We start from the raw sequence: 10,000 nt of genomic DNA, 5'->3' as shown, positions 1-10,000 counted from the left end.
AGAACAGTCCATTTGCTTCAAAATGTACAGGATGTTTTGAAGAAAAGATAGCACTGTAGAAAGGAATTTCTTTTTATATATAGAATGCTTGAAATAAGATATCATAAATTTTATTTTCAAAATAAGTGCAAAATTCAGTTTAAAAAATTCAAATCCAATTTTTGGCAACCTCAAATGTTAAAAAGTTAAAAAAACTAAGAGCAGTTCAAAAATTCAAATCCAATTCTTGGCAACCCCAAATCTTTTAAAAAAAATAAAAAAAATAAAAACTAAGAAAATTTTTAAAAATTTAATCCAATTCTTGGCAATCCCCAAATCTTTTAAAAAATGAAAAAAACTAAGAACAATTTAAATCCAATTCTTGGCAACCGAAATCTTTTAAAAAATTAAAAAACTAAGAACAATTCAAAATTTAAATCCAATTCTTGGCGACCCCAAATCTTTAAAAAAATGAAAAAAACTAAGAAATACAAAATTTAAATCCAATTCTTGGCAACCCCCAAATCTTTTAAAAATGAAAAAAAAAACTAAGAACAAATACAAAATTTAAATCCAATTCTTGGCAACCCCAAATATTTAAAAAATTAAAAAGCTAAGAACAATTAAAAAATCTAAACCCAATTAGCAATCCCGAATCTTTTAAGAATTGAAAAAATAAGAACAATTCAAAAAAATTAAATCCAATTCTTGGCAACCCCAAATATTTAATAAACTACAAATAAAAAACAAAGAAAACTAAAAGTGAATAATGTAATGACTTTAAAACACCTTGGAAAAACTAACGCGAGTTACAGCACACGTCTGACGCCATGTCCTTTCTCAGGAACATGCAAGTGCACAAAACATTAATTAGGACATGAATGGAAAATCATTCTCTCTCTCTCTCTCTCTCTCTCTCTCTCTCTCTCTCTCTCTCTCTCTCTCTCTATTCGAAGACGGTGGTGGTCGCTGAAATCGATTCAGTTCCTCCAGATTTCATCATCTTCCAAGTGTCACATCTGAAGGCATCTTCAGGGAATAGAAAAACAAATTGCACGAAAGGGAGTAAGGGGTAGGGAGTAAAAGGGAGGGAGTAAAGGGGGTAGGCATTAGAAGAGGAGGAAGGTAGGGGGGAGGGGTAATAGGACACACACACACCTCCTACCCAATGGCACCGAAATAACCGTAATTCTATCTCATGGCAAACTTGGACAAACACGGCTGCATTGAAAAACGAAAATTCCCAAAACTTCTCCCTCAAGGACTTAAATAATTATCTAGAGACACAACTCTTTTTATTTCCCCTTTCTTTCTCTCCTTTCTCTTCCCTTATCTACCTTCACAAAAGGTCAATAACAAAAAAAAAACTCGGGAGACAGAGAAGATGTGAATAAAGTACAATATCTTCAGTTACTCCATTTTCGGAAAACTTCTCCCTCAAGGACTTAAACAATTATCTAGAGACACAACTCTTTTTTATTTCCCCTTTCTTTCTCTCCTTTCTCTTCCCTTATCTACCTGCGGAAAAGGTCAATAACAAAAAAGTCGGGAGACAGAAGATGTGAATAAAGTACAATATCTTCAGTTACTCCATTTTCGGAAAACTTCTCCCTCAAGGACTTAAACAATTATCTAGACACAACTCTTTTTTTATTTCCCCTTTCTTTCTCTCCTTTCTCTTCCCTTATCTACCTGCGGAAAAGGTCAATAACAAAAAAAATCGGGAGACAGAAGATGTGAATAAAGTATAATATCTTCAGTTACTCCATTTTCGGAAAGGATGCGAAAGGCGGCAGCGACTGTGCCACGCTCTGGGCCAAGGCCTGCACTTCCTCGTGGGTGGGACCCCCCTCCAGGTTGGCCGGAGGCAACTGGGCGGCCATTTCGGCTAAGGACGGGCCCGGTTGGTTAATCAACGAAGTTAAAGTTGACGTGGGAATAATACTCGACAGTTGTTGGTGATGTTGGTGATCGGGGGAAAACGCGGCGAGAGATTGCAACTGTTGCGAATTGGAGTCATCCAGGTGCACGCCGAGATTGATATTCAAGTTGGATGTAGTTGAGGGAGATGAACTGGTATGGAGGCTTCCCCCTCCTCCACCACCACCACCACCACCACTCCCAGGGTTGTGAGTAGACGTGTTTGTTGTGGTGGTGGTATTGGTGGTTGTGTTGGAGCTGGAAGGAGACGTGCGGGAGAGATGGTGAGCGAGATGATGTTGGGAATGATGAAGCTGCTGTTGTTGTTGGTGATGACCCTGCTGATGATGTTGATGGTGATGATGCTGATGATGGAGATTATGTGCAGCAGCAGCAGCAGCTGCTGCTGCACGATCACCACGATGCACCGTCGAATTATGAGTGGCCAGGGAGTGCTTGGTGGAGTAGACCCGTCCACACAGCTCGCAAGGAAAACGCTCAGTCTGGACTGTGTGTTTGTCCAGAATGTGCGTCTTGAGGTTATACTTGTTACTGATCACCTTGTTGCAGTACGGACAGACGCAGGCCGTGTGCAGCAGTGACCGCCGCCCACCTGAAAAACCAAAACACAAAATACCTTAGACTGTGGGCGGCCGACGGTCACTGCAGCAACCCAGCCTTTTTTTTTTTAATAATTATTATTATTTGTTAGTCTAAACACCTTAACGAGCCAGTCTTCAACTTTCCTTCTTTCCATCAGGATGCCAGAGAACTCTTAAATCAATGAAATAATTAAACTTTCTTTGCAACTTAGCATAACAATATCATGTGCATTTCTTTCTTTCCATCAGGATGCCAGAGAACTCTAATTCAATCAATCAATCAAACATTTGCAACTTAGCATGACAATATCATTTGCAAAATCATAGCAAGCCTCATGGTGTCTCTCCACTTTATGTATGATCAATTGGGCGAATTAACACACTCGTAGAGATACATTTATAAAGATACGTATATGAATACTTCCATCTTAACCCCGGGTAGGAATACATTCATAAGGATACATAAAAGCTTTCCATTTACCTTTGGGTATTCAACTTATGGGAAAAAAAAAATCACATAATACATTAACAATTATGAATATACAATTATCCTTAACAGTAACTAACTTTGTCAAGTTAAATGTTAATTTGTTAATTAAGTACAAATAAACAATTAAACACTTATTTTTATGTGTAGGAAAAAGAATAGGTACCAACATGTTCAAATTGGTCATATATACAAAACGAGAAAAAAATAAAAGAAATTTCAATGGGAAAGAAAATATAATCTCAAATTTCTCGTCTTAAAATGACTGCCAATTTAACTACATAAAAATCGCATTTAGACTAAAATTGTGTAGATACGAATATGATGACTCAGAACTAAATATACAAAATCAAAACTATGATAAAAATAATAAAAAATTTCAATGGGAAAAAAATATTATTTTCAAATTCTCAAGCATTAAAATGACTGCCAATTTAACTATATAAAAATCGCTTTTGAACTAAAATTATGTAAATACGAACATATGACTCAAAGGCTTAAATATACAAAATCAAAGAAGTCAAGTAATCATTAAAAAATATGAATATAGAATTCCATAATCACTCAAATCTGAACTAGTTTAATTCTTAGTAGAAAATTAATATCTACTTAAGGTACCAAAAAAAGACCGATATCGTAAATGATATTTCTATAAAATTTCGAAAAAGAACAAAAATCCAGCACAAATCTAAAGAAAAATTTATATAAAAATGCAAAAAAAAAAAAAAATTTCCATTAATCCTATAAGATATTTATATAAAAATGCAAAAAAAATCCATTAGTCCTATAAGATATTTATATAAAAATGCAAAAAAAAAAAAAAAAAAATTCCATTAATCCTGGATATTTATATAAAAAAAAAATTCCAACACTAGAAAAAAAAAATCAATCCTAAAAGATAATATTTTAATAAAAATGCATATATATATATATATATATATATATATATACATATATAGTAAAGGCCAGTCGAATGTGTAAAAAAAATATTAAACACCAAATTACATTTCCTAAGAGAAATGCCGAATTTAACTTCGAACGTAACTTCAAATGTAACTTCACCCAAGGTTACGGCATCAATGACCTTAGATGTCAGGATGCCAGAAAACTTTTTAAATCAATCAATCAAGGTTAATAAAATACAAGATTTATTTCCCATTTATTTTCATTGAAAAAAGATCTACATTAAAATTGGCACTCGCCAAAAACACTGGCCACTCAATGAAAAGACTTAATAGTATATATTTCCTCTCTTGAATAAAACATAATACATTCAATCATGACAAATAATGCTTTCCGCTACATGCATACTTGACCATTCATATGCATAAACACGCAAATATAATCTCAAGTGCGTTTGTTACGTTTGTAAACAAGCGCACACATACGTTCATACAAGCTATACATGTTTTGTAAACAACCGTACGTGAGAACTACATCAAATAAATATTAAGATATACAAATAAATAAAACATCTACGCCATTTGCTCGATAAAAAACTGTCTTAAATCTCTACGATATCTTACGAAGTAGTGCTACAAGAGATATTGCACGCAAAAAAAAAAAAATAAATAAATAAATAAAAAATCATAAAATAAATAAATAAATAACAAAATAAAAACAAAGTTAAGCACTTAAGTAGATGCAGGTGTTCTGGTAACTACGAGGTACCTTAGTAAATGTAAATAGATATTGCACGCGCAAAAAAAAAAAAAAAAAAAAAAAAAAAAAAAAAAAGGCACACCAAAAAATAAATAAATAAATACATAAATAAAAGTAAGCACTTAAGTAGATACTGGTGTTCTGGTAACTACGAGGTACCTTAATAAATGTAAATAGATATTGCACGGGAAAAAAAAGAAAAGAAAAGAAAAAAAAAAAACTTGCACGTAAAAAAAAAAAAAAAAAAAAAAAAAAAAAAAAAAAAAAAAAAGAGAGAGAGAGAGTAAGCACTTAAGTAGATGCAGGTGTTCGCAGGTGTTCTGATGATGACGATGTTCATTAATAAAATTAAATAAACTTCTTGGTAGAGATAAAGTCAATCTCATTCTTCGTCTCAATAAAAATAAAATATGGTTTGCCAAAACTAAGAAGAATGGGTGTGATTAGTTGTGTTATAGAACTATTAGAATGAATAAAACTTCATTTTCACATCTTGAAAAATATTCGGAAACTAAATTTCTACGTCTCAAAAAGAATAAAAAAATTAATTTTCCCATCTCGGAAAAACAAAAAATAAAAACTTAATTTTCCCATCTCGAAAAGAATAAAAAAACTTAATTTTCCCATCTCGGGAAAAATAAAAAAAACTTAATCTTCCCATCTCGGAAAAAAAATAAAAAAAACTTTATTTTCCCATCTCTGAAAAGAATAATAAAACTTAATTTTCCCAACTCAAAAGAATAAAAAAACCTTAATTTTCACATCTCGTAAAGAATCAGAAACTTGATTTTCACATCTCGAAAAGAATGAAAAACTTTTAATTTTCATATTTGAAAAAAAAAGCTTAACTTTCACATCTCGTAAAAAATCAGGAAATTGATTTTCACATTCAAAAAGAATATATAAAAAAAAACTAATTTTTACGACTCAAAAAGAACCAGAAACTAAATTTTCACAAATATAAATGAACAAATAAAACTTGATATTCACGTATCGAAAATAAACAAAAACTTAATTTTCACGTCCCGAAAAGATTCAAAAGCTTAATTTTCACACCTCGAAAGAAGTAAAAACCTTTAATTTTCACACCAGAAGCAATCAAAAAAATTAATTTTCACATCTCGAAAAAAAAATAGCAGATCCATCTGAGAATGAATGACATTACTGGGCAAGTCACAGTACCAAGTCGTGAACAATTTATATTATGAGCACATTGCACTTTTAAAATAATAATAATAATAATAATAATAATAATAATAAATAATAATAATAATAATAGTAATAACAACATCACGTGCTATCTTTGGCAAAGAGAGAGAGAGAGAAAAAAATAGGCAGATCCATCTGACAATGATGACATTACTGGGCAAGTCACAGTACCAAGTCGTGAACAATTAATAATATGAGCAATTTGCACTTTTAAAATAATAATAATAATAAAAATAATAACAACACGTGCTATCTTTGGCAAAGACTTTGATTACAACGCTCACTGAAAATAAACGAGGCCTCCCCATCATCTACTTGTACCATTTTAAGATTATCTTACAACCTGGCTAACATTTTGAAAGCTCAGCCAGTCGAGTAATGTACACACACACATACAAACAAAATGATCTTATACATATATAGGAAAATCTATTTTTTTTCTGCGAGGAACGAGAGTCTGGGAAGTGGTACCGTTTCAAAACACCGAGATAGAATGACTGATGAGAGAGAGAGAGAGAGAGAGAGAGAGAGAGAGAGAATACGACACTAATGAGGAAAAGAAAGTTCTTTGCTGATATGCAAGTATATGGTTAAGTCGAAAGGAAATATTATTGAAAGTAGAAAGTTGAGAGAGAGAGAGAGAGAGAGAGAGAGAGAGAGAGAGAGAGAGACTAGTGAGGAAAAGAAATTTCTTTACTTATATGCAAATATGTGATTAAAAGAGTCGAAAAGAAATATAATTGTAAGTAGAAAGTTGAGGATAACATGAGAGAGAGAGAGAGAGAGAGAGAGAGAGAGAGAGAATACGACACTAATGAGGAAAAGAAATGTAATTGGAAGTAGAATGTTGAGGAAAATATGGGGGGGAGAGAGAGAGAGAGAGAGAGAGAGAGAGAGAGAGAATACGACACTAATGAGGAAAAGAAATTTCTTTGCTGATGTGCAAGTATAGGATTAAGTCGAAAAGAATATAATTGGAAGTAGAAAGTTGAGAGAGAGAGAGAGAGAGAGAGAGAGAGAGAGAGAATACGATACTAATGAGGAAAAGAACTTACTTTACTGATATGCAAATATGTGATTAAAAAGTCGAAAAGAATAATAATTGGAAGTAGAAGGTTGAGGAAAATGTGAGAGAGAGAGAGAGAGAGAGAGAGAGAGAGAGAGAATAGACACTAAGAAGGAAATCACATTTCTCTACTGATATGCAAGCATATGATTAAAAGAGTAATCGAAAAGAAATATAATTAGAAGAAGGTCGAGGAAATTCTACTGACGAGAGAGAGAGAGAGAGAGAGAGAGAGAGAGAGAGAGAGGGAGAGAGAGATAATATACGACACTAAGGAAATCAAATATCTCTACTGATATGTAAGCATATGAATAAAAAGAGTAATCGAAAAGAAATATAATTAGTAGAAGGTCGAGGAAATTCTACTGAGGAGAGAGAGAGAGAGAGAGAGAGAGAGAGAGAGAGAGAAAGAGAGAGATAATATACGACACTAATGAGGAAAAGAAATCTCTTTACTGATATGTACATGTGATTATAATTTCGAAAAGAAATGTAACTAAGTAGAAAGTTGAGGAAATCCACTGGAGAGAGAGAGAGAGAGAGAGAGAGAGAGAGAGAGAGAGAATACGACACTAAGGAAATCAAATATCTCTACTGATATGCAAACATATGATTAAAAAGAGTATTCGAAAAGAAATATAAATTTGTTATATTTATAGCTGACTTTACGAAGGCAAAAAGGAGGGAGCACTATCTTGTTTCTTGAACCCGGAAAGAGGAATGATGTAATATCTAATTTGACCGAGAGCCATTACGTTTCTAACCGTGCCCCCCCCCTCTCTCTCTCTCTTTCTATCTCTCTCTAAAACTGGTAGAAATAATTTAACCACCACGGACTAGTGATTGATTGCTTGAATCAACAATTAATAAAGAGGTTTAATATATTCAATTTCCGACAGGGGAGAGAGAGAGAGAGAGAGAGAGAGAGAGAGAGAGAGAGAGAGAGGAGTAAATTATATTAACTATTTGCATAAATTTGATATCGAATATCTTGAAATCAATCACATAAAAAATGCCCATATGGAAATATGCCAGAGAGAGAGAGAGAGAGAGAGAGAGAGAGAGAGGTGGTAAATAATATTAACAATTTGGATAAATTTGATTTTGAATATTTTGAAATCAATCACATAAAAATGCCCACATGGAAATATGCCTGAGAGAGAGAGAGAGAGAGAGAGAGAGAGAGAGAGATTCTAGGTACCACCACAATACATCACTATACATTCCTTGTAAATAATCTTAAATGTCATATATACCTTAATATCTACATATACAAACATACATAAACATAAGCGAGTATGAATATGCATGTATATGCACATACACAATGTCATTTGCCCCCTCGACGTCACTCTGCAGTGACTAAAAGCGTTGGGGTGGCGGCTGCTGCTGCGGGGTTTGGGGAAGGGACTGGGCCTTTTTGTGAGTTCCGCTCATGTGGGCCCTCAGCGAGTTCAGGGAGGCGTATATGCGATGGCACACGGGGCACTGCATACTCTGGCGGGGCCCGTGCATGTCCCGCAGGTGAGTTTTGAGCACATACTTATTACAGAGGATTTTCCCGCACACGCCGCAGGCCACTTCCTCTCCCGTGGGGGGCGTGTGCGGGCGATGGGCGAGGGGCCGTACCCGAGGCTCGTCAGGGCCAAGGACGTCGGGGTGTCGACCATATTGGCATAACCTAGAGGGGAACATCCCTCTAAGCCCAGCAGGCCATGATACCCACCGCCACTGCTCCCCTCCAACGGAGGTTGCTGATGCTGCTGCTGATGCTGCGAGGGACTGTTAACCCCGGGGAGGTCGCAAACCGAGGAGGAGGCCACTTGCGACCGCAGGCTGGAGAGGAGGTTGGCCCCTGGCCCGACAGCCCCGCCGCCGGGAGAGAAGGAGGTCGTGGAAGGCGAGGAGAAGGAGGACGACAGAACCAACGACGCCGGTGTCGAAAGGAGGGCGCTGGAAGTGGTAATGTCCAAGGCGGAGGAAGGGCGGACGCTACTCAGGGTGGTGGTGGGAGTGTTGCTACTACTGCTCCCGCCAGCGTTGGCAATCTCCAGGGAGGGGTGGAGGTGGTGGAGAGGATGGTGGAGGGAGGTAGGGGGAGGGGGACACCTCTGCGTCGCCAGCGTCGTCGTCGACCCGACCTCATACTTAGGGGAGAGGAGTGGCGTGTGGATGCCCAGCCTTCCCGTCGACGGCACTGCCCCTGAAACAGCCGACCATTGGTGTAAGAGACGCCGAAGGCTGGGAGGGGCGCTGGGGGCATTGATGATGACCTCTCATAACCACCTCAACACAACCCAACATTTTTTTTTTTTAACTTTTTCCTATTTTGACATATTCCTCTACTTTATCATTTATCACTAAATAGAGAATACTGTTCCCACCAGATTACTCAAAAAACACGAGATCAAGACTAAAAAAATGGCAAATATACAAAGACATACATACGTACATACATACAAATACACATTAAAGAGAAAAATATCTTAATAATACACACGTACAAAAATATGTCCTTTTTTTTCAAGCCAGAAATGAAGGGAACAGTTTCATGGCATCTTAAGATCTACGGACTGGTCTGTATCTAAAAGTTCATTTTTTGCTCCTTTGACAAACAATGTTGCTAAATGTGATGTCCTTTGGACAAACAAACAGATGTTGCTAAAGGTGAATGTTCCTTTGACAAACAAACAGATGTTTCAAAATGTGAATGTCCCTTTGACAAACAAACAGATGTTGCTAAATGTGATGTCTGTCCCTTTGACAAACAAACATATGTTGCTAAATGTGAATGTCCCTTTGACAAACAAAAATGTTGCTAAATGTGAATGTCCTTTAACAAAAAAACAGATGTTGCTAATGTGAACGTCCCTTTGACAAACAAACAGATGTTGCTAAATGTGAATGCCCCTTTGACAAACAAACATGTTCTAAATGTGAATGTTCCTTTGACAAACAAACAGATGTGCTAAATGTAATGTCTGTCCTTTGACAAACAAACAGATGTTGCTAAATGTGAATATCCCTTTGACAAACAAAAATGTTGCTAAATGTGAATGTCCCTTTAACAAAGAA

At 35.7% G+C, this 10,000-nt stretch overlaps 1 protein-coding gene across 13 annotated transcripts in view; it reads right to left on the bottom strand.

Annotated features, from left to right (window-relative positions):
* Positions 1-10,000, bottom strand: part of LOC137631578 (protein bric-a-brac 1-like) — a 406,081-nt gene that overhangs the window by 248,290 nt on the left and 147,791 nt on the right. For 2 of the 13 annotated variants that reach the window (XM_068363410.1, XM_068363411.1), the window contains exon 6: positions 1,725-2,512. The exons of the other annotated variants lie outside the window; for them this stretch is intronic. In XM_068363410.1, coding sequence (XP_068219511.1) covers positions 1,740-2,512 — 773 coding nt within the window. In that variant the 3' untranslated portion in view covers positions 1,725-1,739. Of the gene's footprint in view, positions 1-1,724; positions 2,513-10,000 lie in introns of those variants that run through there. 13 annotated transcript variants of the gene reach the window in all.

Source organism: Palaemon carinicauda, chromosome 40 (assembly GCF_036898095.1).
Source record: "Palaemon carinicauda isolate YSFRI2023 chromosome 40, ASM3689809v2, whole genome shotgun sequence".
Classification (NCBI taxonomy): Eukaryota; Metazoa; Arthropoda; class Malacostraca; order Decapoda; family Palaemonidae; genus Palaemon; species Palaemon carinicauda.
The sequence above is the reverse complement of the archived record's forward strand: the minus strand, read 5'-3'. Positions and strand labels throughout refer to the sequence as shown.